The sequence below is a fragment of the Prunus mume genome, linkage group LG2 (genome assembly GCF_029339155.1).
Source record: "Prunus mume cultivar Tortuosa linkage group LG2, ASM2933915v1, whole genome shotgun sequence".
NCBI classification, from domain to species: domain Eukaryota; kingdom Viridiplantae; phylum Streptophyta; class Magnoliopsida; order Rosales; family Rosaceae; genus Prunus; species Prunus mume.
This window is the reverse complement of record NC_142699.1, coordinates 5,203,105-5,230,774: the sequence shown is the minus strand read 5'-3', so window position 1 is coordinate 5,230,774 and position 27,670 is coordinate 5,203,105. Positions and strand designations below refer to the sequence as shown.

At 37.5% G+C, this 27,670-nt stretch overlaps 7 protein-coding genes across 13 annotated transcripts in view; 2 read left to right on the top strand and 5 right to left on the bottom strand.

The window, feature by feature from the left end:
- The first annotated feature begins 2,557 nt into the window (after positions 1-2,557).
- Positions 2,558-4,209, top strand: LOC103319584 (RING-H2 finger protein ATL34-like). Its single transcript, XM_008221137.3, has one exon. The coding sequence runs from the start codon at positions 2,720-2,722 to the stop codon at positions 3,965-3,967; it is 1,248 nt and encodes a 415-aa protein (XP_008219359.2). The 5' UTR covers positions 2,558-2,719; the 3' UTR covers positions 3,968-4,209.
- Positions 4,210-6,581: 2,372 nt separating this feature from the next.
- LOC103319585 (putative clathrin assembly protein At4g40080) lies at positions 6,582-7,994 on the top strand. The gene has a single exon (XM_008221138.3). It carries the CDS (start codon positions 6,618-6,620, stop codon positions 7,782-7,784), a length of 1,167 nt encoding a protein of 388 aa, XP_008219360.2. The 5' UTR covers positions 6,582-6,617; the 3' UTR covers positions 7,785-7,994.
- A 789-nt stretch (positions 7,995-8,783) lies between these two features.
- LOC103319588 (protein DETOXIFICATION 27-like) lies at positions 8,784-16,600 on the bottom strand. Of its 7 annotated transcripts, XM_089045465.1 has the most exons (13): positions 16,515-16,600; positions 16,327-16,383; positions 15,962-16,150; positions 15,646-15,707; positions 15,341-15,408; positions 11,407-11,665; positions 10,720-11,261; positions 10,257-10,343; positions 10,060-10,116; positions 9,666-9,904; positions 9,357-9,475; positions 9,140-9,229; positions 8,784-8,987 (listed from the first exon to the last, which is right to left on the bottom strand). In XM_089045465.1, exons 3-13 carry the CDS (start codon positions 16,134-16,136, stop codon positions 8,913-8,915), a joined length of 1,773 nt encoding a protein of 590 aa, XP_088901591.1. In that variant the 5' UTR covers positions 16,137-16,150; positions 16,327-16,383; positions 16,515-16,600; the 3' UTR covers positions 8,784-8,912. The 7 variants fall into 7 exon arrangements, with proteins under 7 accessions (XP_088901591.1, XP_088901588.1, XP_088901595.1 ...); XM_089045462.1 differs by lacking the exons at positions 16,327-16,383; positions 16,515-16,600 and having other exon boundaries at positions 10,720-11,257; positions 11,407-11,469; positions 11,547-11,665; positions 15,962-16,070; XM_089045469.1 differs by lacking the exons at positions 16,327-16,383; positions 16,515-16,600 and having other exon boundaries at positions 16,066-16,092.
- Positions 13,356-27,670, bottom strand: part of LOC107880543 (putative disease resistance protein RGA1) — a 27,555-nt gene continuing 13,240 nt past the window's right edge. The window contains exons 7-8 of the mRNA XM_089045471.1: positions 14,108-14,268; positions 13,356-13,942 (exon numbers count right to left, since the gene is read on the bottom strand). The gene's annotated coding sequence lies outside the window, so the exon portion shown is untranslated. The remainder of the gene's footprint in view (positions 13,943-14,107; positions 14,269-27,670) is intronic.
- On the bottom strand, positions 16,314-17,814 carry LOC148919475 (protein DETOXIFICATION 27-like). Its single transcript, XM_089047107.1, has 4 exons — positions 17,548-17,814; positions 16,857-17,404; positions 16,515-16,601; positions 16,314-16,383 (listed from the first exon to the last, which is right to left on the bottom strand). The coding sequence occupies exons 1-4, from the start codon at positions 17,812-17,814 to the stop codon at positions 16,314-16,316; spliced, it is 972 nt and encodes a 323-aa protein (XP_088903233.1).
- Positions 17,692-20,860, bottom strand: LOC103319619 (putative disease resistance protein RGA1). The gene is made up of 2 exons (XM_089045470.1): positions 18,226-20,860; positions 17,692-17,806 (listed from the first exon to the last, which is right to left on the bottom strand). The coding sequence occupies exon 1, from the start codon at positions 20,807-20,809 to the stop codon at positions 18,383-18,385; it is 2,427 nt and encodes an 808-aa protein (XP_088901596.1). The 5' UTR covers positions 20,810-20,860; the 3' UTR covers positions 17,692-17,806; positions 18,226-18,382.
- The window catches only part of LOC148919474 (protein DETOXIFICATION 27-like), a 9,011-nt gene continuing 3,781 nt past the window's right edge, over positions 22,441-27,670 (bottom strand). Inside the window, exons 4-7 of the mRNA XM_089047103.1 lie at positions 25,355-25,683; positions 24,850-24,936; positions 24,663-24,719; positions 22,441-22,718 (exon numbers count right to left, since the gene is read on the bottom strand). Of these exons, the coding sequence (XP_088903229.1) occupies positions 22,475-22,718; positions 24,663-24,719; positions 24,850-24,936; positions 25,355-25,683 (717 nt within the window). The 3' untranslated portion in view covers positions 22,441-22,474. The remainder of the gene's footprint in view (positions 22,719-24,662; positions 24,720-24,849; positions 24,937-25,354; positions 25,684-27,670) is intronic.

The following is a 27,670-nucleotide window of genomic DNA, read 5'->3' as shown; positions in this document are numbered from 1 at the left end:
CCCATCGATCATGGATGAAGAATTTAAAGAGAGTTAATTGAAGCAATTAAAAAACTAAATTAAAACTGGGCTGTTGATTTTAATATAATCTAATTCCAAGCACCAAAAGTCATATGATTCTACTTCGTGGATAAAATTCTTGATTTTGGGGTCTTTGAATTTTATTTTTTAATCTTAAACTCATCTTTAAAATTCTTGATAGCAAAAATAGAAGACAAAAAAATCTTCTCCTATCTTTTCATCTCGTTCTTCTCTCCTCTGGTTTGCTCTACTCAAATATTAGGGAAATAAAAAGGTGAAATAATGATTTTTCTTTCTTGTATAGAGTGGTATTTTTTTCGGAATTCAAATAGGAAATAAAACATTTCTTCTGGTTTTGTGTTTTAAGCAGTCAAAAAGACGATGATGTTATCATATGTCATGCTATGTACCCTAGAAAGTTGTTCATTTTGTTCCAACGATGATGACAATAAGTCTTGACGAGTATTCTTGTAGTTATCATCAAAATAGTTCCATGGGCAAAAAATAAAATAAATAAAAAACAAATAAAAAAAACATCAAAAGACTTTCATCTAACAAAGTTTCATTAGTCAAAGGAACATACTTATCTGTTGAATCAAGGAAGCAACAACTACGAATTTTTTATTTTATAAATTAAGATTTGGTTAAGCCCAAGGGGGAAGCCCGGATTAAAATTCTTGACGAGAGAGTGAATATAATATTAAATAACTACATAACTATATATATATAATTATAAGCCCATGGTTTTTAAAGAGCATGAGTAGATATTTTGATTAGATACTTGAGATTGAACGAATGCAATCCTCTCCAATTAAGAAAACAAATGAAGAAGCACTCGAATGTGGACTTTTAATTAGAAAACTTGATGAACAAGTGAGCTTTCTCTGTCACTCTGGTTTTTATATATCACAAGCATGAATTTAAATTTCCCCGAGTAAATAAATTGACCAGTCTGCCTTACATTCTAATGTCTAATATGTCATCAAGTTGGGGGGCTGCGCATATTGAATTAATGGGTTAATTATCCAATCCCCTTCCTATAACTTATTCGTTTATAAGAAGCTTCCTGGGTCCGACCAGAATTGGCTTTAGCATTACTGTACTAGTTACATTTCCAGGTCTACTTTGGTAGGCTAAGAGAAGGACATGCGGGGGCGAATTATCAGGATTTCAAAATGAACTGGGCAGGATTTACATTACAAAGAAATTTGACGGCACAAGAGAATTTCATTGACAACAAAAAATAATACACCTAGTTATGGGGATGTAATAAGCCCGTAACCCTCAAAATGCATCTAGATAGAAACTATGAGGTAAATAAACACGCAATGCAAATACAAAATAAAACTATTTAAGTAGCACTCTTCGAGACTTCAAATAATTAAAATCGCTAATTATTATTCCAACACTTGCATCCATCTATGAGGACATGTCATCTCATCATTATTCTTTTGTTTAGTAATACAAATGATATTTGAGGAATAGAACACATAATTTTGATTCAGTGCATGCAAAAACGCTCTTAAACATATGAAGTACAAGTCCCTTGCCTGCGATCTCACATAAAATACAAATTCTGTGTAGATAACCGTTCTTAAACACTAGAAGTACAAACCCGTTATAGACAATATCATCCTGATGTAAGAGTTTTTCATTATCATAAATTTAGAGGTGAGCAAGTGGAGAAAGAGGATATAGGTCGGCTGGTCATCTCATGTTATATATAACTTATTTGTTGTTAGAATGAAATTCAACTAGTCAACTTTTAGTTTGGGAGGCCGTCCTGGTACCGTTTTGGCCACAAGTTGCAATTCCCATTTTCATTGCTTTCACGTTTGCAATTCTTACAATAAATAGTCCAAAAGAGTATTCCCTTTCTTGGGTCTTCTTTTGCCGCCTATGGAACTACCTACTACCAAAGTAACCGTGCTTATTAATTCCGTAGTCGCGTTCCATAGCGAAGAATCACGCATGTCATTATTCAAGTGTTTGTTTTTTTGTTTGTTCTTGTAGTACCCTCCCTTGCAACGAGCCTCAATCCTCAGAGCTTGAACATGGCAGCTACTTTTCACCTTCCAATTTGTGATTCTATATTACTGTCAGCTAAGTTGGTGCAGTTTAAAGAAAACAACAACTCATGAAGGCACCAACCAATGTTCTAGAATACAGATTAATAATTGTTTTTAGTATAAAAAATAAAATTTGCTCATGCCACCTACACAATTCTACTTCAACTATTCTCGTTGTAATCACATACATTGACTATCACCCAAACCACAAGAAAACAACATGCACAGCCATCTCAAACTCAAAGCGTCCCAACCTCCGTTTCCCTACATCTGTCAATCATTGCCACCCCCAATCCCAACCTCCCCGCATCACCATCTTCATCATCAAATGATCCACCCCTTTTATTATAATAAAAAATTCCAGTATTATATGTTAGATAATCCTCCATAGAAATTTTATTTTCTTCTCGGTCCCACCTTCTCCATTAGTCAACCTCCACAGCCTCCTTTCTCTACAAACAAACCCACACGACACGACTCATTCAAACCCCTCAACTACATTCATTCTCTCTTCTTCCCTCTACCTCTCTGTATACAAAGCTCATGGAGTAGAGCCAACCCTTTTCTGCCCTTTCCGGTTTCTGCTTCTCTTTGAACAGCAAACCCTAAACCCTAAGCTAGTAGTGATTATGAGTTTCAACCATGCCGCCTTGTTGGCGTGGACGCTCAGCTTCCTCCTGTTCTCGCAGCAGATCACAGCCCAATACCCACCGCCTCCGCCGCCATCCAACAACTCAGGCGGGCCGAGATTCGACATCAAGATGGCCGTGGTGATGGTGGTCCTGGTCGTCGTCTTCTTCATCCTCGGCTTCTTGTCCGTCTACACCCGCCAGTGCGCCCAGACCCGCCTCCAGGGTCATGTGGACCTTGCGCTCCGCAACGGCATGGCGCGTGGGCTCGACCCCGCCGTCATCGAGACCTTCCCGGCTTTCCTCTACTCCGACGTCAAGGGGCTCCAGCTCGGCAAGGACTCGCTGGAATGCGCCGTGTGCTTAAACGAGTTTCAAGATGACGAAACGCTGCGTTTGATCCCCAAATGCGATCACGTGTTCCACCCGGATTGTATCGACACGTGGCTGCTCTCTCACTCCACTTGCCCAGTTTGCCGGGCCTACCTGGTTCCCAAGCCGGGCGAAGAGCCCTACACTTGGGTTGACCCGACTTACCCCGATATCGAATCAGGACAACCTGATGCAGGCCCGTGTACTGTGGATGAACCGCCACCACCGCATATGCCACCCCGCCAGGTGTCAGTTCGGGTGGTTGAAGATCAAATCAAAGAGGAAGAATCTGAAACGCCAGTGGTTATTAATTTGGTGAATGTGAGTGAAGGAACCAATCAAAGAGGTCCACCTAGGTCGAGGTCAACAGGTTTCAGACCGCTGAGGTCAGGATCAACTGGGAGGCGATTCACTGGAATATTATTTCCAAGGTCACACTCGACCGGTCACTCGTTGGTTCGACCCGGCGAGAACGTCGAGAAGTTTACACTGCGATTACCAGACGAGGTACGAGCTCAGCTCATGAACTCGGCCTTGATTCGTAGCAGGAGTAGCAACGTGGCATTCCCAAGGGCAGGGAGTTCAAGGAAAGGTATTAGGAATGACAGCGTGCGTGGAAAGAGCCCCAATTTGTATGAGCGGTTCGACCCAAGCTCAGGGTCAAACCGGGCGAGCCGGTCAAGTCGGTGGGGTTTCTCAATGATGCCACCTTTTGTTTCTCGGAACGGTTCTGTTAGGAACCAAATTGGAGATAATGACGTGGCAACCCAGTCGACAGTTGCTCCATCGGAATCGAAGAAATCACAGTTGGCTCATATTGACGGTGATGATGATGAACGGTCAACTGATGCCTTGCGGAGAAAAGATCAGGTTTAAAATATGTAGCAGTTTAAATTTGCCTCTACTCAAATTTTGTGTACATATTTATTTAAATTTGTTTCTTAAATTTTTTTGTTCAAATTGTGAGACAAAACATGTAATTAGAGTTATCCGCACAAAGTGAAGAATAAAGTAGTTGGAGAAGGGAGAGTTTGTGATTAATGTATGTAATTACCATATCACCCTTAACTTGTTTATTACTATTATTTTTTTATATACAACCGATATTTTATTTTAAATTAATTTAAACTACGGAGAGAGATATTTAAACTTAGGTGCAGAGTGGGGAGAATATCTCATCTAGCTAACTTGACTAAGCCCATGTATGCCCTTAACTTATATATTTATGTGTTCAATTTGTTTAACATTAAAAGGACATAATTGACTTTTCGCAGCACAAGAGGAATGAGTTATTTTCGATCAGATTTTGTGGTACCCTTTTTCTTTTCTTCAACCGTTTCACATGAGGTAAGATTGATCACAAAATTGGCTATAATAGGAAATTAATCATATAGTTTTAATTAATTGGTGGTCATGTTTGATTGCTGAGCTGAGCTTTTGTTTTATAATTTTATATCTAGAGATGAGGATCCAACCTTGTCAAGTTTATATCCATATGATGTGTTGAAAGTCAAAGTTTATACCAAACAACTTAAAACTACATTTGTTTTCAATCACATTTACAAATTAATTAAGAAACGACATTAAACGAATGAGACTTCGATGTAATCCAAGCTACATTTGCATATGTCTGAAAGCGAACGGATCCTGAAACAGGATGATTTGTTTTTAGCTTTGTGTCAACTCTTCAAGTCATGATCTAATTTCCAAACGGTTGCGATGACTGATTAGGCTGTTTGGTGGCATGTGAGGAATATACTATGTTTCTCGTCATGCTCAATACCTTTTTTTTTTTTAAAATCAACGGAAAAATGGAGATTTGAATTTGTAATTTTCATTGACATGAGAAAGAGAACTACTTGTACCATTAGACTAAAAACTAATTTGTTCTAACACAATGTTGAGGGAGTCTTCCTCGCCCCACATTTCTCCAAAATTCATGACGGCCTTTTGTCTTATATTTTATACCAATGTCAAGAAACTTTTCTTTTAAATTACAATTTGTCCACAAACCATAATATATATATATATTATGTGAAAACGATCTTTACCAAACTCAACTAACCCTCAATTGGTGAGGAACCATAATATGTGAATGTATAGAACACAATGAAATACAACCCTACGATAAGATAAAGGCTTAAGGTTCCAAAGGGGAGGGAAAAAAACCCAACACCCAAAACACTTTATAAACACACCCAAAATCCATCATTACACACACTCAAAACCCATTTATAAACACACCCAAAAAGTTGACTTTGGGGTTGATTTTGAGTGTGTTTCTATGTTTAAATAATCTTGGGTTTTTATAAATACAATGTCTAGGATTGGGTTTATTTATAAATTTGTAAAAAAAAAAACCATTTAGGCTTCGGCCCATTCTCACCAATATGGGCTCAACCCTCCAATTTCGGGCATTTGTAACTGTATTTCCTACTTGGGCCCATTTCTTTTGATATGGTGCCAATTTTGTCGATACCTGGACGGTCTTATATATGGTCACTCATATTCTGATATATTCCATTTGTCAATTGTATTAGTCAATTCTGTCAGACGAAAACGATTGAAATTAAATGTGAGGCAGGTTCCCTTCTAGCCTAAGAAAGATCGATGTCGATATGCTAGAATGAGAGGAGCTACATAATACGCGTGTGAAAAACCTAAATAAGATACTTGTCATCGCTTTATAGGACAATTTAAGAGGAGGAAAAGTCCATATATACACGCCATTTACCTTTAAGTTACCATAGTTATTGGTACTATTTCATATGCTATGAATTTGTTTCGATGATCTCATCTCATGTTTCTGGATTCAACATCCAAATATTTGATTCTTGAATCCTTAGAGGTTATATCTCTAGTCGAAAATCAAAACATTTAGGGAATCCTTAGATATATAATTTATTTTTTAAGATTTACAAGGATCAATATTAATGCTATATCATTTTTCTTTGTGGTAGACTAAGCACGATGAAACATCTAATTGGACTTTGGACTACGTCAATGAATCCTATAATGGTCGACTCAAACATTAACATACCCTTTCATAAAACATTAAAAATATAAAAGTACAACATCCTCGGTATTGCAGATTTGAATATTTCAAAATAATTAAGGAATATATACGGAAGAGAAAGAATCCAAGTAGACAAAAGAGTGAAAAACTTCAATAAGTATTTCCGTGTTACGTGTGTCAAAGTAAATGACAAATACCGTTCAATTAAAATTTATCAATCTTAATCGTAAATAAAATCATATAACCCATTCTTAAAAAAACCAGTGTCGGCCACTCAACTTGACACATGACAGAAAAGTACCCACTGTAACATTTGTGGACATGGACGCCATAAACATTTACCTTATATCTTATTTGTAAACCGTTCTATATTTACGCTGCCATAACAATTAGATTTATATTTATTAATTTTTATTATACTCAAAGCGTTATTCGCGCTCCAACTTACACATAAGTGTAAGAACACACTTAAAAAGCGTTCAAGCCTATCTTCCCATACGGTAAAAAGCCATGCACAGTTTGCACACACACACACGGACACCACCAAATTATGAAACCGCGTTTGCCTGTCAATTTATACCCTCCGCCCTCTCCCAACTCCCTCTTCATTCACTTTTCCAATCAATTCGTCCATCTTCCATGGCCCGTATCAAGCTCATCGGCATTTTGAAAGACAAAGTCTCGATCCTCAAGGCCACTCTATACATCAACCGCCATGCCTCGTCAGTGCACGTTGCCGTCCTACGCGCCACCACCCACCACCCGTCACGGCCGCCTTCCGAGGAGAAGATCGCCTCGGTGCTTGCTCTTGGGCACTCCTCACGTATCACTGCATGCGCATGCATTGAGGCGCTCATGGATCGCCTCCACGGAACACACAGCGCATTTGTTGCCCTAAAGTGCCTCTTGACCCTCCACAACATTATAGCGAAAGGGTCATTTATTCTCAAAGACCAGCTTGCTTTTTACCCTTCTTTTGGGGGACACAATTTCTTGAACCTCTCTATGTTTTCTGACAATTCTGATTTGGTCATGTGGGAATTTTCTTCTTGGGTTAGATGGTACGCTGGGGTGGTTGAGCAGAATTTGATGGTGTCTAGAGCAATTGGGTATTATCTCAACTCATCGAAGAAAGATAAAGAAGAGAAGGCACTTGCGTTACTGGACTCGGATTTAGCAGTGGAGATTGAAGTTCTTGTAGAATTTGTGGTACGAATTTGCGACGCACCAAATTCTTTGGACCTTCAGAGGAACAATTTGGTTTATGAGGTTGTAAGAGCTGCAGCGGAAGATTACAGGTCTGTTCAGCGAGAAATCTTGGCCCGAGTGAAAGAAGTTGGGGACAGAGTCGACTCAGTCGAGGGAGTGAATTCTGATGAGTTGATTCAGTTGATTGACGCGTTGGAGAGGCTGGAGGGTTGCAAGGGGAAGTTGATGCTGTTGTTTCTAAACAGGAAGAGGAATGATGGGTTTTGGGATACGGTTCGGGAGACCAAGGCCATGCTTGTGGAGACGAAGAAGAAGAAAGAAGAGAAGAGCCTGGTGAGGTTTGTGGGGAGGGACGAGTCGGCCGAGTCGACGCAGTTTTGGAACCCATTTCTTGAACCAGGACAGTTGTTGCTGTTACCATCCGGTGGTGGGTGGTTGGATTTTGGCCCAACCCCAATAGCGGTTTGAAAAAGTAGATTATTGGACCGGGTCGGGTTTTTGTAGTGGTGCACTTTCTAATTATATGTGAATTATGCTATTTAATATGAATCACTCGTATGTAAATGTTTCTAGATTGAACAAAATATTTATCTTTTTTGTATAATTGAAAGAAAAGATGAATCTTTTGTCTTTATGACAGTTTCTCCAATAAGAATTTAAGTTAATGATTGGTTTATACATTTCTATTCTTAGCTGTTGGATTGCATTCAGTAGATGTAATCAATCCTTAACATGAAATACTTATTGATCTCTATATATGGTTTGATTTTTGGTGTGAAGTGTGAATCAATATTTGATGTCACAATTTGAACGATGTGGACGTGAAATTGTGATGTATGCCGACAAAATGGTTCAAAGACCACCTTTTTTTTCTTTGTGGGGATAATAATAACAAAGGTGGCTTTGTTGTTATTGGACAAAAATTTCCATTAGGTTTGTTTTTTCTTTGGAGAAAAGTTTGGACAAAAGAGAGAATGAAATTTTGAGCTAGGGTTTGATTTTTCTCATGGATGCTTTTGCATATTTTAGTCTTTTTGTAGAGAGGAGGTTGATGGGTTACCTTTGTCACGTCTTTGCCAAATGCGTCAAAGTTAACATTGATGTTGATTGTGTTTTCATCTATTAGTTTGCTTGTGGATGACCTCAGGCTGCTAAGATTTGTCTTCTTTGGACGGCAAGTTTTATAAATGCTCTGGCCAAGCTATTGCAATGACCTTCATTTTGAAGGGTCATTGTTATACTGATTCCTTGGTTACTGTTCGAAAACTTAGCTTAATAATAACTTAAATCGCATCCATGTGGCTTGCATTTTGCACATTGCAAAAAATAAAACAGTTACCAAAATGTAACCCAGGTCGGGCGGGGTTACCACAGTTGTTGTGGCCCTCTCTCTTTTCCCCTGCTTGGCACCCATGATCGAAATTCGAGAGTTTCTTTCCTCCCAATGTAAAAAAAAAAACCGAAATGTTGGGAAAAAATGGGATTGATGGGAATGGCATGACAATTTTATGTTACTCTATTATGTTTTTTCTTGTGCTGCTTGAAATTAAGCAAGCTCACAGTGTGTGCAAGTAGCAATAAGAATAAAATATGCTGTTATTGTTGTTCCTCTGTTTGATCATCTGGGTTAGGAGTTGACCACTTATTCACACGCTGGCTGGCCTCTTGAGCCTGCACAAATTGGTCAACCAATATTGTATCATAAAATGTTAGCTTCAGCTTCCCTTAATTCTTCTTTTATTTCTTTTGGTTGAAACAAATAAGTGGGCTTTTTTTTTCTCTCTGTGAAAAGAAGTGAGTGGACTTTTATGTTCGAATCATACCTCCTTTTCCCAATCACGTCGTGTTGTCACGATGGCCAACAGCACTGTTTGGACAGCAGTTCCACCAAGGATCATCCCACCCCATATACCCTGTATTTATAAAAGAAAAATTCCACAAGCATACTGAGATAATGTAGTAAATTAGTGCTTGAAAGAGCTCATTAGAAGTGTATATATTATATGAATCAGAGCACCCAAAATTAGGAGCCAAACATACCATAACACCTAAGTTGGCGACCCATCCCATTACAAATCCAAGTGGGAGCCCAATAATGTAGTAGCAGAGAAGATTTATATATGCCACCCATGCTTGCCACCCTGAGCCCACAGCCACTCCTGTAACATTTTAGGCATCGCAATATTCAAGTTAAGCATTGAACCATCGTTGATTTAGGTGAAACCTATAGTCAGATCCAAATATATATATTCAACAAATAACCATCTATGTACATATAAGTGACTGTCATATTTTTCGGTAAGCAAAGATCGTATACCTACGAAAGTTTATGAATGGTTAAAAGTTAACCTGATAAGACGGGTTGAACACCGTTAAGTAGAATTGTGATGGCCAAGAGGTAAGACATTTCACTAACTGATTGGAGGACATCAGTGCTGGAAGTGAATATGTACCCAAACTGATCACGGAATATAATAATAAGTATGCAGAAGAATAGGGCAATTAAGGTGGATTCCGCAGCAGAAACTTTTGCAGCAAATTTTGCTGCCTGACCATTTCCAGCTCCCAGCTCATTTGCTACCCTTACTCTGTGAGTTCATGACAAAAAAGAATGAACATTATAATTATATTTAACCATAAGCAAAATAAGAAAATAGATGTCTCTTTTTCTAGCAAAGTTTTAAGTTTTTTTTTTCCTTCAATTGTTTATTAAAAAAAGTGGCGAGAGGTCAAAAATAGTTACCCTGTTCCAGCAAAGAAGGCTAGATGAATCATGAGCTCCCACCCATTTACAGTCATGCTGCAAATTTTAATGCAAACAATACAAAAAAGAGAAGGTTAAAACTTAAAACTTACAGTTATAGTATGGTGAAATTGAAAATTTACCAAATTAGAAGAGAAGAAACTGCAAGAAAAAATAAAAATAAAGTAGTAGTATACCAAATTGATAAGGCATCCACAGCAAGAGTCGCGTTCTGTAAGTATCCAGTCATCAATATCAAGATTCTATAGTACCAGAACTCCAAACTGCATAAATCATTAACGGCAATGCTTGAGATTAAGTGTGATTCTTTTTAAAAGCAAAAGGTGCTTAGTAAGAATGGATAATATTACTATGTTTACTGACAAGCAATATTTAGGAAGTGGAGAATCGAACTTAGGATTTCAGATGCAGAGATAAATAATCTTAATCACTTAAGCTACAAGCCCCATACAAAAATGGATATTATTACTATGTTTTTAGACAAGCAATATTTAGGAAGTGGAAAATCGAACCTAGGATTTCAGATGTAGAGATTAATAATCTTAATCACTTGAGCTACAAGTCCCATGCAAAAATGAATATTCTCTTTTAAGTTACAAGAAAACAAAGAAAGAAATAAAAAAGAGAGAGATGTAATACCAGAGCATGACACCAGAAGCAGTAGAAAGTTTGACAAATTCCCAAAGCCCATAAAAGGCTTCCATGGAGAAACCAGTCCAGCTCAGTGGACACCAACCACATGTAACATAGCCAAGCAGCCCAAAGCACAAAACCCACCATGAGATATCCAAAGCAACAGCAGCACCCACAACCCCAAAGTCCAAAACATACACAAAAAGCCAACTTATCAATGCATGAAACACTAAAACCACCAAGGAAACCCACAAAGTCACAAAGTTCTTCAGCTGGCTCTGCAAGAACCTCTGCAGTGGGAACAGAAACGCATAGCTGAAGTGCAAGGGCAGAAGCCACAAAGACACCACCCCAGTTTGCTCCGCCACGTCATCGGCCTGCCCTAACAGTTTCAGGATCGGAGAGGCGAAAATGTATATAGGTAACAGCAGAATGCAGCAGAAAAACAACACAATCCATGACCTTTGTAGGTATATCCCTAACATGTGGTGCCTCTTTGCCCCAAAAGCCTGCCCACATAGTGTCTCTAGCGCACTTGCCATGCCTAGCTAATTAATTGTCATTAAAAAAAATTGCAAAAAAGTTAGAGACAGAGAAATAAAGATTGGGATATGCTGAAGTCGGAATAGCTTATATGACACATAAAATTTATTACACGAACACCCTCTGACATTTAGTGAGTTTGATTATTACCAGGAGACCGAAAGTGAAACCCAGAACGACATTGTTGGCAATGGAAATGGAAGCGAGTTGGACGACACCAAGGTGGCCGGCAAAGGCTTGTGTAATAACACCCATGGAGTAGCCAGCCAAACGGCTGACGATGGCTGGACCCACAACTCGCCACAGTTTCTTGGACTCTATCCAAACTCTGGATGGAAGGTGTTTGGCTTGAGATGGTTCTGCTAACAGAGATTGGTTAAGATCCACTTCTGCTTCTTCCCTGTCAATGCTTCCCATCGTAGAAATAGTTTAGTAAGACTAAGAGTGATAAAAACCAAAAATAGAAAATATAAACTTGATCGGACAGAGATATAGTGGAGAAAAGGTAAATTTGACGTTGAGGAGTCGTTGCAAAAATGTTTGCTGTGGAACATTAGGTGAATTTTAGCACTCCAGCCACCTTCCCCTTGCCTTTATTTATTTAATTATCTGGTAAAATGGGGCCTTCCCGAAACCAAAAACTAAACAAAAAGCAAAGCAAAGCAGAGAACTTCAAATAAAAAAAATTGGACTGTCTGCCATTACGCAATATTATGCAAAATTAGGTGAAGTTTCTTGGATGAAGAGTTGTTGAGATTAGGAGAAATTTGCTTCCCCTTGGCCTCCATATTTTAATTGTATGACTTCATGGGTTTTCGCTTGGAATGCCCTTTAATTTTTCAAGGAGAAAAAGAAACACATGGTCATTGAACTTCTTCCCATCATTGTAGTTGATGACTAATCGGTTCAGTGACATTTAGTTTTCACATTATTAGAAAAGATTATGAGTTCAAATCTTATATATGTTCACTTCGGACGAAAAGAATATTGATGATTGTATTTATTTTAGCAAAGACCATCAACACATTAAAAATTTAAAGGTCCGTGTAAATTTGAACCAGCAGATTCTGGACTTCATCCTTCGAACAGAACACTAGGACTAGGAGGTAAGTATGATGAATTGAAATGAAATGAGGATATATATTGCAGAGACGAGACTTGCTCGAATTAGAACTAGGAGGTAAGTCTATCAAAGAAACATGATAGATAGATAGGTGCATCTGGAGAAACATACTAGACCTGCTGTGTTGATTCTCCTTATTCCAAAGGATCAAAGAATGACTTTTAAATTGAAAAGAATCGAAAACAAATTCAATAACTAATTTAAATTCCTCCTTTGTATTTATTGATAACAATTATCATAGTTACTAATTTAAAGAAAATAAGTAAATCTGAAGATGGAAGCAAAGCAACTAGAAACTTAAATAAAATTAAAGAATTACAAGGAAGGTGTTCAAAATTACCATTTTAGCCTAACAGGTGGATCAGATAGGCAGAGCCCATCATCAATCCTCCTCCATTCCAACTCCGTCTTTTTCCATCACATGTGACATAGCCAAGCAGCCCAAAACACAAGACCCACCATGAGATATCCAAAGCAACAGCAGCACCCACAACCCCAAAGTGGCGAATTACCAATATCTCCTTTTAGACAATCAACATAAAAAAGCAAAGAAAAAAACAAAAAGAAAAATAGCTAAAACAAAGTACATCATCGTCTATCTACCAAGATAACCTCTTTAATTTTAATATAATTTAATTTTTTAAAGGTCATTATTGGCTTTAACTTAACTTCAATTGACAATGAGGGTTTGTTAAGTTTGACATGCTCCAAGAATGGGATTGAGAAAATGGGATCCTCTAGTGTCAATTAAATAATACATTGCCAATTTTATGCACTAGATTTAGAATGGACATTTTAAAGCATATTGGACTTGGCTCAAAAGGAAAATTAAAAGGTGGTTATTTTATTCCCGTTACTATTTTCTTGGTTATTTTCATGGGGACACAAATGTCCAAACCCTAAATAAACACCAATCTGAACCTTCGCAATGTCTTTCGGTGTCACCTTACAGAACTAAAAGCTCAATCACTTGAAATTCTTTTTTTAAAGGCAAATGATAATTCATTCAAATAATCAAGAACAATAGAATCAGCATGATTGAAGTGGCCTCGTTAAAACCTCCCGAAGAAAACCACATGGGACAAAACTTCGAGGTAGGAAAAGTACCACACATGCCAAGAAATTACAACAAAATCAAGCAAAGGAATGCAGAGAAGGACAATCATCTCGAATGCAATCCATGAGTAGTCAAGCTCAAGGATGGCACTCATCATCCGTCCAAAATGATAGGCTGATTCACGAAGACAAAACTGAGCAATCCGGTGAGCAGGTCCATTAGCTTTACGAGGAACATACTGAACAGTAGTTTGGGGTCTCATCATAACTCAATTAGGCGATGAATCTCATCCACCAAAACCCCTTTTGATGCAAGCACTCCTCATCAGTGTTAATCATTTGAACTGCTGTCAAAGAGTCAGATTTCACCACAAGAGGCACACAAGAAGCATCCAAAGTAAAGGAGATTCCAACCTTCAAAGCATATAGCTCATGGCAAGGGTGGACCACGCTGAGGGCTCTCATAGCCATTGCAGGTTGTGGTGATAGTGTTCTTTATCACAACATCTGTTGATTATGCACACAATCCGAAGGACCTCAGATTTTTAAACCGTGAATACAAATAAAGTGACAAAACTATTTCATGAATCTAATTTAATAAAAAAGGCTTGAAAGACCAGTTTGGTTCCAAATTCCAAAAATATTACCTTGCAATATTTACAGTTTACTTACCAATCAAAATCCTATCCACTGTGCCTCTTAATTGAGATGCAACGATCTTAGCACAATTCGCACATCTGTTGCTCCTGCAGAAATATTTTGCATGTGCATTAAGAAACTGGAGTAATTTCCACTTAATAGAGTCTCCACAAACATGGTCGTCGTTTTAGACACTACAAGGTTAATGAGAAATTCAACGGGATTAGAATGTGATTACACTTTCAAAACAGAACCTTAAACATATGTAAGCACAAGGTTTGAAGCAAAACATGTATGTTCCTTGAATTGTTGCGTTAGGAAAAAATAAAGTTGATATTTTCAATTTGTACAATTTGAGGCAAAGATACCTTGGAGATGAACAAGTCTTCTATGGATCTCATGACACTCTGACTCTGTCCAATTCCATCTTGATCAAGTTAATTACAGCAACCGAAGCTACGAACTCCATGTGAAGAACTGCATCGTTTCTTCTAAAGCTCGGATGTGTCAAGTTTGAGGACCTGAAAGAATTTGATCAATTCATGTTCAGTTTCTTCCATATTCAGGGCCATAAAAAATGACAACAAATATTGAGCATATAACTGGATAGAAAAAGGACGGGAAGAAGAAGGAAAACTTTCGGAATAGATAAATAAACCAGAAAGATCCACAGCCACAGAAAGTAAAGGTGACCCTTGTGAGGACTGAGGAGGTGACATCCATGCATCCATGATTTGCACCAGGTTATTGTCCTAAGTAGAGACCCTGCATAACAAAATGGCATAAAACACGAGGACTAGGAGGTAAGCATGATGAATTGAAATCAAATGAGGATTTATGTAGCAGAGACGAGACTTTCTCGAATTAGAAACGACTTGATTACGTACCTGCGAACAGAAACATACTAGATAGGTGCATTTGGAGAAAATACTTGGTAAAGACCTGCTGTGTTGATTCTCCATATTCCAAAGGATCAAAGAATGATCAAAACTCATTAAGGAAACCCAAGGAATGTGTTTATACCTACAATATATAATTAATTTTTATAAAAATCAATGAATTAGCATACAGTTAACCAACTGAAAAGAATTGAAAACAAATGCAATAACTAATTTAAATTCCTCCTTTGTATTAATTGATAACAATTATCATAGTTAATTATCATAAATACTAATTTAAAGAAAATAAGTAAATCCGAAGATGGTAGCAAAGCAACTAGAAACTAAAATAAAATTAAAGAATTACAAGGAAGGTGTTCAAAATTACCATTTTAGCCTAAGAGGTGGATCAGATAGGCAGAGCCCATCATCAATCCTCCTCCATTCCAACTCCGTCTTTTTTCATCACATAGCCAAGCAGCCCAAAACACACGACCCACCATGAGATATCCAAAGCAACAGCAGCACCCACAACCCCAAAGTCCAAAACATATTGGTCAACCAATATTGTATCATAAAATGTTAGCTCCAGCTTCCCTTATTTCTTCTTTTATTTCTTTTGGTTGAAAGAAATAAGTGGACTTTTGTTTTTTGGTGAAAAGAAATGAATGGACTTTTATGTTCGAATCATACCTCCTTTTCCCAATCACGTCGTGTTGTCACCCATGCTTGCCATCCTGAGCCCACAGCCACTCCTGTAAAATTAAACACCATCTTTTAATACTAAGGAAAAAACCCTAACATTTTAGGCATCGCAATATTCAAGTTAAGCACTGAACCATCGTTAACCGTTGATTTAGGTGAAACTTATAGTCAGATCCGCATATATGTACAACAAATAACTATTCGTGTACGTTAAAGCAACTGTTATATATATCTTTTGGTAAGTAAAGATCGTATACCTACGACTAATTTGTAGTTAAAAAATTTACGATGGTTAAAAGTTAACCTGATAAGACGGGTTGAACACCGTTGAGTAGAATTGTGACTGCCAAGAGGTAAGACATTTCACTAACTGATTGGAGGACATCAGTGCTGGAAGTGAATATGTACCCAAACTGATTCCGCAGCAGAAACTTTTGCTGCAAATTTTGCTTCCTGACCATTTCCAGCTCCCAGCTCATTTGCTACCTATACTCTGTGAGTTCATGACAAAAAAGAATGAACATTATAATTATATTTAACCATAAGCAAAATAAGAAAATATATCAAAATCCCTAACTAATCTATCTCATTGCTTCTACATAATAATTCTTCTTTTTTTTTTTCTTTCAATTGTTTACTAAAAAAGTGGCGAGAGGTCAAAAAAGGTACCCTGTTCCAGCAAAGAAGGCTAGATGAATCATGAGCTCCCATCCATTCATAGTCATGCTGCAAATTTCAATGCAAACAATACGAAAAGAGAAGGTAAAAATTTACACTTATAATATGGTGAAATTGTAATTTCACCAAATTGGAAGAGACTGTAAGAAAATAAAATAAAAATAAAAGTACTCTTATACCAAATTGATAAGGCATCCACAGCAAGAGTCGCGTTCTGTAAGTATCCAGTCATCAATATCAAGATTCTATAGTACCAGATTTCCAAACTGCATAAATCATTAACGGCAATGCTTGAGATTAAGTGTGATTCTTTTTAAAAGCAAAAGGTGCTTAGTAAGAATGGATTTTATTACTACGTTTTTAGACAAGTAATATTCAGGGAGTGGATAATCGAACCTAGGATTTCAGATGCAAAGATAAATAATCTTAATCACTTGAGCTACAAGCCCCATACAAAAATAAATATTCTCTTTTAGGTTACAAGAAAACAAATAAATAAATAAAAAAGAGATATGTAATACCAGAGCATGACATTGACACCAGAAGCAGTAGAAAGTTTGACAAATTCCCAAAGCCCATGAAAGGCTTCCATGGAGAAACCAGTCCAGCTCAGTGGACACCAACCACATGTAACATAGCCAAGCAGCCCAAAGCACAAAACCCACCATGAGATATCCAAAGCAACAGCAGCACCCACAACCCCAAAGTCCAAAACATACACAAAAAGCCAACTTATCAATGCATGAAACACCAAAACCACCAAGGAAACCCACAAAGTCACAAAGTTCTTCAGCTGGCTCTGCAAGAACCTCTGCAGTGGGAACAGAAACGCATAGCTGAAGTGCAAGGGCAGAAGCCACAAAGACACCACCCCAGTTTGCTCCGCCACGTCATCGGCCTGCCCTAACAGTTTCAGGATCGGAGAGGCGAAAATGTATATAGGTAACAGCAGAATGCAGCAGAAAAACAACACAATCCATGACCTTTGTAGGTATATCCCTAACATGTGGTGCCTCTTTGCCCCAAAAGCCTGCCCACATAGTGTCTCTAGCGCACTTGCCATGCCTAGCTAATTAATTGTCATTAAAAAAAATTACAAAAAAGTTAGAGACAGAGAAATAAAGATTGGGATATGCTAAAGTCGGAATAGCTTATATGACACACAAAATTTATTACACGAACACCCTCTGACATAGTGAGTTTGATTATTACCAGGAGACCGAAAGTGAAACCCAGAACGACATTGTTGGCAATGGAAATGGAAGCGAGTTGGACGACACCAAGGTGGCCGGCAAAGGCTTGTGTAATAACACCCATGGAGTAGCCAGCCAAACGGCTGACGATGGCTGGACCCACAACTCGCCATAGTTTCTTGGACTCTATCCAAACTCTGGATGGAAGGTGTTTGGCTTGAGATGGTTCTGCTAACAGAGATTGGTTAAGATCCACTTCTGCTTCTTCCCTGTCAATGCTTCCCATCGTAGAAATAGTTTAGTAAGACCAAGAGTGATAAAACCAAAAATTGAAAATAAGAACTTGACCAGACGTTGAGGAAAGGTAAATTTGACGTTGAGGAGACGTTGCAAAAATGTTTGGTGCGGAAAATTAGGTGAATTTTAGCACTCCAGCCACCTTCCCCTTGCCTTTATTTATTTAATTATCTGGTAAAATAAATAAATAAACAAAAAGCAAAGCAATGCAAGTAGACAACTTCAAATAAAAAAAATTGGACTGTCTGCCATTATGCAATATTATCTGATAAAGAGTTGTTGAGATTCGGAGAGTTGTTGATATTTTAATTTTAAGAAAATACGTAAATCTGAAGATGGTAGCAAGCAACCATAAACTTAAATAAAATTAAAGAATTGCAAGGAAGGTGTTCAAAATTACCATTTTAGCCCAAGAGGTGGATCAGATAGGCAGGCAGGCAGAGCCCATCATCAATCCTCCTCCAACATTCCAACTCCGTCTTTTTTCAGATAGGCAGGGAGGCAGAGCCCAAGAAGTTTTAAATGTAGATGTTTTGGACTTGAGACGCATTTTTCAACTACTCCATTCCACATGTCTCGAACCATTGTTCAAGAATCGGACAATCCTCTCCGACGGTGGTCCACGGCGAGGTCTTCGAAAGGAAGTTTGGCAGTGCTTTCAGCCTTGGGCAGTAACCGATTTCTAACTTCGAAAGAGATGGCATTATTGTAATTTTAGAATCCTCTTCTTCTACTCCTTCCCATTCTTCCCACTGTTCCATGAAATGAAATCTGAGTTTTTTCAATTTGGGAAACGAGTTTATTAATATTTGCGGTGTTTCGCCCGTTATTCCCAAAAATTCAACTCCCACCTTTTTCACACTCTTCATCCCACTTATCTCCAAATGTTCAAGGGACGGGAGTTTCCCCAGAGGAGCCAAAACCCCACAAAATGGAACATCATTGAATCCAAGCCATCTCAGATTATGACACATCACCCAACTGGGACACAGGGTGGTACTATGGTAATTCCGGATATTCAACGACTCCAGATTTGTATGCACTTGAAAGCCATTCAGTATTTCTTCATCCTTAGCTCTCTCCGGATCGATTAAAAGCCCAAAATCCAGAGTCAAATGAAGGAGGTTCTTCTTGTTCACCAATTCTGCATTTTTAGCCTCACTCCCGTCTTTGGCTGAATTCAAGTTTTCTATACAAAGGCTCCCTGAAAGCTGCTCCAAGTTTCCCAAATCCCCTAACTTGAAAATTCCATCATCATCCTCGCCACCGTCTTGAAGATACAACCTATCTAAGATTTGCAGATTTCTTAATCTTCCAATCTCTTTTGGTAATTTTAGCCTTTCGCACCCCTCAATATAAAGATGCTTTAAGTTAACCAACTTTCTTAAGCTCACCGGTACTTCTCTGAGTCCTTGGCAGTACATGAGACGCAATGTTTCCAGATTGAATAAATTACCCACAGAATCGGGTAATTCTTTCAATTCCCGATTAAAACTTAAATCGAGATACCGCAAATGTACTAGTCCACCAATACTTTCGGGAACTTCTTTGATTGAGTTTTCATTGAACTTTAATGTTCTAATGCTTTTCAATTTTGAAAATGAGTCCGAGGGTAACGGAAGAAGTTTCGAAGTAGAAATCACCAGAGTCCGTAATCCTTTGCAATTATTGTAGATTGAAACAGGAAACGAATCATTGTATGTTGACATTATGTTCAAATGACGAACCTTATTATCGACTACCATGTTTTTCTCTTTACCACTTTCCACCACCTCCATAATAAAACATTCATTTTTGGTGAGAAACTGTACAAAGTCATGCACAATATCATGCATTTTGCAGCCTGTAATATCATCATCCATTCCGTCTTTAACAAAATCTTGGAAAAAAGAACGCATCACTAAGTTATCAAAGTACTGTTGGCCTCTCATTCTTTCTTTTTCTCTATCTCCTTTCATACTAAGATATTCTTGTGACATCCAACACTCAATCAACTCGTCTCTATCAAACTCGTAATCTTTGGGGAAAATAGCACAAAATAAAAGACAACGTCTAACTGCCGGACTCAACTCATAATAACTAAGGAATAGTGATCGAAAAACCTGTTGTTCAACTTCTTTTAACTCCCATATCTTATTATCCAAAACATCTACCCATTCTTTTCTGGTTTTCTTACATCGCATGAGACTAGCTAAGGTCTTTGCCGCAAGAGGCAAACCATTGCACTTTTTTACAATTTTTCTCCCAATCTCTTCAAGCTGATCATTTCTTTCTCTATTAAAGAAGGCAATTTTATTGAATAATTGCAAACAATCTTGATCACTCAAGATGTTCAAACAGATTACGTGATCAGCGGCTGCTCCAGTCACAGTAGCAACCGTGTCTTTTCTCGTGGTCACCAATATTCTACTGCCTATAGCACTATTTTGTAAAGCTCTCATTAATGGTTCCCAATTATCAATGGTTGGAGTCCACACATCATCTAGAACAAGGAAAAACTTTTTACCACTAATATATTCATTTATACATTCCAACAAAGGTTGCAAACTAGTTGAATTAATTCGATTATCATCTTTATTTAGAGCTTGAGCAATGGCTCTGGCAATCTTGATCTCTTCAAAAGGGTCTGACACACAAACCCATATTCTAGTGTCAAAATGAGTTTTTATAATTTCATCATCATTATAGACTAACTGGGCAAATGCAGTTTTTCCTAATCCTCCCATCCCCACAATGGGGATCACAACAAATGGGCTCCTCCCTTGTTGACTGCTCTCGCTTAACAACATGCTTACTAATCTTTTTTTCTCCTCTTCACGACCAATTATACTAGACACTTGGACAAAAGAAGAAGTTTCAACCCGTTCAAGTTTCTCAGTGGCTCTAATTGTGTTCTCATGAAAGTTATAATTTTCTCTTAAAGTGGCTATCTCAGTTAACCTAACATTTATTTCTTTTATTCTCTTAGCAATGTTGTGACGCATAATTACGTTCCCAGTTGAACCAAAAATAACGCTGATAAAAGGAATGGAGAGGCTTACCTTCCTTTTTTTAAGGGCAACATTTTCACCTTCTTCTTCTTTCTCAATTTGGTGCTTGAGAATTTCAGTGTTCCACTCATCCAAGACGTCGTTTATGTCGTACGACACATCTTCCAGATTCTGCAGCCAGTTTCTGACGCTCTCCTCCTTGACCTGCCTCTCCTCTGCATCCTGGAGCACAGCTTGAATAGCATTGAAATGGATTATGAGATTTTTAACTTCTCCGTCAACATTCACCTCTCCTTGTATCTGTTTACAGGTGGTGGAAGCCAACTGTTCTATCACCATGGGAACAAGTGCTCCAGCCATTGATGGTGGAAAAACAAAAGGAAAATATATGAAATGCAGATGAACAACTGGGAAATATGATTAAAGCAGAGCACAGATCTCGAAAGCCAATGGTCAGAGACTCAAAAGAATGGTTGGTTTGGTGAAGTAACAATTCTCACCACCACCGGCTTTTATAAAAGTTTTTTGACCGTCGTAGTAAATTTTTTCTAAACGTTGCCCACAACAGTCCACATTTACTTTTTTGACAGTGTTTTCCTAACTTCACATTCATATAACCTTATCCTCAATAATGCAATGAACATGAGCTCAAGTGGCTTCTAACGTCTCATTTTACGTACTTATTGTGACTGAGACTTGTGATGCAAATCTTATCTTTGCTGATACCTGTTTTTTGCTCACCCCTCAATCTTTGTGTATCATATTGCGCCACGTGTTACAAAGAGTAACAATGATAAGGCTAAATTAGAGGGTGGGAAAGACCAAAAAGAGCTACAAAATCATGTACAAGGCAACTTTGGAAAACAAAACTGCATCCGCGTGGCTCGAGCAGTTTTGCAACATCACAAAATCGTGCTCTCTGGACCGGAAAATGTAGCTGGAGAACTGGTGCATATCCACTCAATTGGATTTTCTGCAGAATGTTCCCTCGCACTTTCCTTGAGCTGATTAAGCACTTGGGCTCCATGATTGAGCAAACTAACTTCCTTTCTTTGGCAAATTCACTTCTTTTTTATTTTTTACAAAATTGAGCAAATCAACTCCACATGCTCCTCTTGATTGAGATGCAATGATCCCATCCAAGCACAGTTTGCAAAAATTTGAAGGTGCATTAATAAACTGAAGTAATTTCCACTTAATAGAGTCTCCATAACAATTGTAGTTGCTTTATAAGGCCAAGTTGATGCGAAATTCAATTGGAGCCGAGACACACTGGAAGAATTGAAAACTACTTAGAATATGATTACAAAATTTGAACCTGCAGATTATATCAAAATTATAAAAAATTTGGTTCGATTTAATGCTCATGTATTTTTGACAGTGATTTCAGAAGGGATAAAATGCTTTCAAATAACTAAAAACACTTCTAACATCGTTGTTTTTGGATTACAAAAATATTTTGTAGTCATTTCAGGCAATGGTAGATGCATTTTCAAGTTTTTCACGAAGCACTTGTATTTGCAATAAAACTTTAAAACAGTTATGAGTAAAAATACTTTCTAAAAAATTTGGGTAAAGTACTAGCACCTTGTAGAACCAATATTAAGGTTATACTATGACTAATTTGTTGTTAATTAGGAGCTTCATGAATTCTCAAAATTAACCTGTCAGGATGGGTTGAATACTATTAAGTAGAATTGCCATTGCCAAGAGATACGACATCTGACCAACTTCTTGGACCACATCAGTGCTGGATGTGAATATGTATGCAAACTTGTCATGGAGTATGATGGTAATTACACATACGCATAAACCGATGAAGACAGATTCTGCCATAGAAACCTTGGCTGCAAATTTAGTTGCCTTCCAGTTTCCAGCCCCCAACTCATTTGCCACTCTTACTCTGTGAATTTCATGACAAGATTTTCAAAAGGCTGCTAAAGAATTAATTAGAAAGAATTAACATGTTGAAACCTTAGTTAGTAAATTCACGTGTAATACGCCTATAACATGCATATGTACGTATTTTTGAGAAGAAGATAAAGAGGTTATAAAAATATGGTACCCTGTTCCAACACAGGGCCGGTCTTGAGATTTTGAAGGCCCTGCGAACTTTAAATTGACATAAAACAAACTTACACCATTACGTAATGCCATACAATGAATGTTTTTTTTCCTTAAAGTGACCAAAGTACCCCTATTCCCAAGGACAAAATTGAAATTTCACAAAAGAATTAAATTGGATTAAATCGATTAAATTGGGTCAGAGATGTTACACTTTTGAATAATCACCATGATTGTGACGATGAGTCTTTGTTATCATAGATCATATTCAGATATTAAATATTTTTTAACACCTAATTTATTTTGTATCTATATTCCAGGACCATCATTAATTTGATGCAATTATTTTGGTTGACTTAGTTGGATGCATTATTTTTGCGAAAATGAATATATGAGCATAATTACTGACTAATTCCTTGTGATCGGGTATTTATTATTTCAGTTTGTGGTTGTGAAAGTAGATGGGATATTGAATGTTGGTGTTGACATCGGACAAGCCTTTAACACAAGCAAATTTTGAAGTCGAGCCCTGAATAGAAGTTGAGGCCCTACAAACCAACACAACTAGAAACGTCTTTGTGTCAACAATTTGCTTGAGTCTTTGTCATCATAGATCATATTCAGATATTAAATATTTTTTAACACCTAATTTATTTTGTATCAATATTCTAGGACCATCATTAATTTGATGCAATTATTTTGGTTGACTTAGTTGGATGCATTATTTTTGCGAAAATGAATATCTGAGCATAATTACTGACTAATTCCTTGTGATCGGGTATTTATTATTTCAGTTTGTAGTTGTGAAAGTAAATGGGATATTGAATGTTGGTGTTGACATCGGACAAGCCTTTAACATAAGCAAGTTTTGAAGTTGAGCCCTGAATAGAAGTTGAGGCCCTACAAACCAACACAACTAGAAACGTCTTTGTGTCAACAATTTGCTCACTCTGTATATATATAACATTTGTTATACATATGGAGTGCTGCTATTTCCACCCACCTATTTTCTCACCCACTATGTAAATTTGAAAAAATAAAATCCTACTTTTCCACCCACCATTATTCCTAAAATACCCTTTAATTATTAATTCAACCAAACACCATCAACTCCAAGTTAAAAACATAAAAATTTTAACCCCCAAAAAAAAAAAAATTTATTCATCTTCTTCATGTGTTTTCAACATCACGACCTTACCCTACCATATTAATATTCTCATCAACCCCTTAGCAGTACTGGTGGCTTCACGACCGCGACACCACCACCACAACAACACACAACCAACAAGACTACAATGGATTTTAATTGAAGTGATGTTATATGGAATAAGGACCCGCATGTGGGTTAATCAGACTAAAAAATCTTTAAAATAGAATAAAATTAAAGGACAATTTGGCCTCTATTATCAACACCCACCAACCCAGCCACAATATTAAAGGTGGAGTTGAGAATTTGATTTGATTTTTTTTTAACTTTTCAAAGGATTGGGATGGGTAGATCAGTGCTTGCTGAATTTTTTGAGGTCAGGAAGATGGAAAGAATATGGAGAGTTAAAAGAAAAAATTTATTTTATTTTTAAAATTTATTTTTAGGGTTTTAGAAGTCGTTTACAAAGGGATAAATTTGTCTTTAAATTTTTTAAAATAAGGTGGGTTGAAAAATAGGACAGGTGAGTGAAAATAGCAGCACTCTACATATATTATACACATAAACAAAAAATTTGGGGCCCCTCAAAAATCAGGGCCATGTGCGGTGGCACCACTTGCACACCCTCAGGGCCACCCCTGGCCAACCAAGAAGGCCCAATGAATCATGAGCTCCCACCCACTTATAGTCATGCTGCAAAATGGAATCCAAGTAATATCAGAAGGAAAAGTTAAAAACTTAAACCTAATTAGGTGTGGATTTTAAAAGATAAATCCAAGCAATATATAGTCCCGTTCACAGTCCCGAAGGAGAGGTCTTGTACCAAATTGCCAAGGCATCCACAGCAAGAGTTGCTTTCTCTAAGGATCCAGTCATTATAATTAGGATTCTATAGCTCCAGAATTCCAAGCTGCAGAAATCAAAAGGTAGCATTATGGATATATATATATATATATATATATATGCACATATAAAAATAGCTGAAAACTCATTTACACTACTAAAAAAAAAATCAATGGACATTGGGTATTGGTGTCCACAAAAGAAGTTTGTATTGACATTTGTATCCATAATATAGCTAGAAATTAATATACATCTTATAGTTGTATCTACATTAATTTCCTCAAGTACCTACCCTCAATCTATTTAAATTTTACTAAACTATCTTAAAGCTAGAGGGTATAGTTGGAATCTTCAAAAAAGTGGTTAATAAACCATCTTTTCTTAAAGAATGATGTAGCTAGAAATGTACATAAATTTATACATAAAAATGAAAAAAATAAAAATCTTAAAAAATAAAAAATAAAGCAAAGGAAGAGATTCAATACCAGCGCATGACCCCAGAAGCAGCAGAAAATTTGACAAATTCCCAAAGCCCAGAAAAGGCCTGCATGGAGAAACCAGCCCAACTCTGCGGACACCTACCAGACGAAACATACCAAAATAGGCCAAGCCCCCAAACCCACCATGAAATATCCAGAGCCATGGCCGCACCCACAACCCCAAATTCCAACTCATACACCAAAACCCAACTCGTCACTGCATGAAGCACCAAAACCGCCAATGAAAACCACAATGTCACTAAGTTCTTGAGCTGGCTCTGCAAGAACCTCTGCAATGGGAACTGAAACGCATAGCTGAATTGCAAGGGTATAAGCTGTTGAATTATAAGTGCTCAAGCTGATTTCATAAATTAGATACGTTTAGTTTTCTTATTGTTTGTTTTATTGGTAATCCAAGTGTCATCGTTTGATTGGTTAGTTTGTGGATGGTTGAGATTGCATTGTGATGTAATGCATCCAGCTGTCATTGTGCCTAACAGATATATCCTCACACCAAGTGTGTGTGTTTGTACTGTACAGATTTCTTACAGAAGAAAAATGAGAATGTTCTCTCTGCTACACGTATAGCAGAGGAGTTTTGGATTTAAGCTTTTCTTCCCTCCTTGTTTTTGTTCTCTACCAATACACATACAGATTCACAAAAACACTAACATGGTATCAGAGCCATCCAAATTCAGTTTTGTCTTGTAAACCCACTTAACTCCAATCACTGGTTTTTCAGTTGGTCTATCCACCAATTCCCATGTTCCATTCTTTTCAATCATCTGCAATTCATCTTGCATAGCTTTAAGCCAAGATTCATCTTGAGCAGCATCAGCATATTTTTCTGGTTCCATGATGCACAAGTTACACTGAGCAAGAACATCATCTAGCTTTCTCCATTTTAAAGGAGTGTGATCATAAGCTTGAGTTCTCCTTTCTTCACTGCTTATATCACTTGGAGTTGATGATGTTCTCCCCTGCATATTCAGAGTTTGAGGTGTAACAGTAGAGTTGCCATTTGAACTGTTGGAATGAAAATCAAAATCTACTTGATTTTCAATTGTGTATGGTGTCATAACTGAATCATTGTTATCTGTCCAATTCCAAGCACCTTCTTCATCAAATGTCACATCCCTTGACAATATAAGCTTGTTAGAAACTGGATCAAAAACTTTATAGCCTTTTTCACAAGTGGCATATCCCACAAACACTCCCTTTGTACTCTTAGGATCCAACTTGTGCCTCAATTCAGCTGGTACATGAACATAACACAGAGAACCGAAAACTTTCAGATGTGCAATTCCAGGCTTCCTTCCACTATATGATTCAAATGGGGTAATGTTATGGAGAGCTTTGGTAGGACATCTGTTCAGCAAATAAACAGCTGTATGCATTGCTTCTGCCCATAGGAAATAAGGCATTCCCTTATCATGTAACATTGATTTTGCCATCTCAATGACAGTCCTATTCTTTCTCTCTACCACTCCATTTTGCTGAGGAGTATAGGCCATTGTAAGCTGCCTTTGAATGCCGTGAGCTTCACAAAACTCCATAAATTCAGTAGATAGAAACTCTCCACCTCTGTCACTTCTTATGCATTTCACTTTGTGTCAAGTTTGTAATTCAGTCATAGACTTGAACTTCTTGAAACAGCTGAAAGCTTCTGATTTGTTTCTTAAGAAGTATACCCAAATCATTCTTGTGAAATCATCTATAATCAGCATGAAATATTTGTTCCTTGCAACTGATTCATTTCTCATAGGACCACAAAGATCTATATGCACCAATTCAAGTGCCTTGCTTGCTCTTTGAGCTTGTTCCTTTGGAAACACAACCCTGTGTTGTTTTCCCAATTGGCACCCTTCACACACACCACTTTGTTCTTCCAATTGTGGTAAACCATGCACCATGTCTTTCTCTCTTAACTGTTTCAGACCTTTAAAGTGCAAGTGACCTAGTCTCTTATGCCACATCCATGTGCATTGAGTGAAACTGATTTTCATGAGTGACTGGTTGTCAACAAGAAAAGATACTGGATAGCATCTGTTACTCTTCATTGGTACTTTGATGATTAGATAATCCATAGATGGACTATCAAACACCCTGCACATTCCTTCTCCAAACACCAGACAATATCCATGTTGATCCATCTGTCCAACACTCAGCAAGTTTTCCTTTAACCCTGGCAGGTACATTACTTCTCTGATGTATTTCCTACCCTTTTCTGTGTCAATCATTAGTGAACCAATGCCAGCAACATTTACAAGTGTACCTGTTGGCATTTGTACCTTCCCTGTCACATTAGTTCTCACATCAACC